The 1,291-nt window shown below is 40.4% G+C and overlaps 1 protein-coding gene across 1 annotated transcript; it reads right to left on the bottom strand.

The window, feature by feature from the left end:
• Positions 1-426: 426 nt before the first annotated feature.
• Positions 427-893, bottom strand: LOC6621023 (high mobility group protein D). The gene has a single exon (XM_002045181.2). It carries the CDS (start codon positions 891-893, stop codon positions 558-560), a length of 336 nt encoding a protein of 111 aa, XP_002045217.1. The 3' UTR covers positions 427-557.
• Positions 894-1,291: the final 398 nt, after the last annotated feature.

The following is a 1,291-nucleotide window of genomic DNA, read 5'->3' as shown; positions in this document are numbered from 1 at the left end:
TTTATAGTGACAACTTCGAAGATTTGTTCACTTGGTGACAATTGTGTTTGAATGATGCTATTTATTCTTGCTTCTTCATTAAGCCTTTGAAAAAATTGATCTAAATCGATTATTTCATTAGAATAAAAATTAGTGATATCAAAACGTGTTATAATGTGTTTTCCTCTTTTCAACAAGCACTTATGCTTGTCTATTTTGAGTATAACATATTTTTTGGCATCAATGTTATTGATTACCTGATAGATATTGGGCATTTTTATATTTTCTTTCTTGTTTGGTTCATGCAATTTTTCACCTGCGCAGGTACTTTTCTGTCTTGTTGTTGATCTTGTTGTGACCTTTAGTATCTGTCTATTCATAGCTTTAAGTTCTCCGATGGTTATTCGGGACAATGCGTCTGCAACATGATTATCTTTCCCATTGCTGTATTCTATTAAGGGGGACAGTGGTTGCTGATTTTTGGATGTGGTGTTGCCACCAGTGTTCTTGTTTGCTTGCGGGGGATTTTGGCTGGTTGTGTGTGACTTGGTGATGGATTATGGTGTGGATGAGCCAGTCTACTCGCTCTCATCATCGTCGTCCACGTCGGACTCCTCCTTCTTTCTCTTCTTCGCCACCTTTTTCGCGGGTTTCGCGCGCTTCTTGGCTCCACCACCGTTGGCACTGCTGCCACCATTGGCCTCGAACTCCTTGACGGCCCGATAGTAATCGTCCTTGGCCTTAGCAGCCTTGGCCTCCCACTCAGACTTGTCCTTCATTGCCCTCCATAATTTGCCACCGCGCTTGGCCACCTCGGTGACCTTGATGCCGGGATTCTCGAGCTTGATCGACTCGCGGGCACTATTGAGCCACAGCATGTAGGCGGAGAGTGGGCGTTTTGTCTTATAAGACATATTTGAATGTGTTAGATAAAGTGTTAGATAAAGATAAAGTCAATACTACGTTTGTACTTTTACTTATTATTTTTTTTTCAAAAATTCATTCAAATTTCAAATTCATTCATGATTGAGTTTTTCAAAAAAAATTTTCAATGTTCGTTAAAAAAAAAGAAAGAAATTGTATTTTACATTATTGCCTGCCTGATTCTAGCTATGGCTTCACGGGCCATATTGGGTTAACAGGGCATAGTAGTATATGCTCCGTTTTACAATATTTCTTACGAGTTCTTATATATATTTTATACCTCTTTCATTTATTTAATGTTATACTGCTGCTGATGTTCATCTGGTGTCAGCTGGGCGTCGCCGGGGGTGGCACGCTGACACTCCCTCGGTGCTGTCTGTTGCTTCGC

Source organism: Drosophila sechellia, unplaced genomic scaffold (assembly GCF_004382195.2).
Source record: "Drosophila sechellia strain sech25 unplaced genomic scaffold, ASM438219v1 Y_386, whole genome shotgun sequence".
NCBI classification, from domain to species: Eukaryota; Metazoa; Arthropoda; class Insecta; order Diptera; family Drosophilidae; genus Drosophila; species Drosophila sechellia.
Note: the sequence above shows the minus strand (reverse complement) of the source record. Positions and strands in the feature narration are given on the sequence as shown.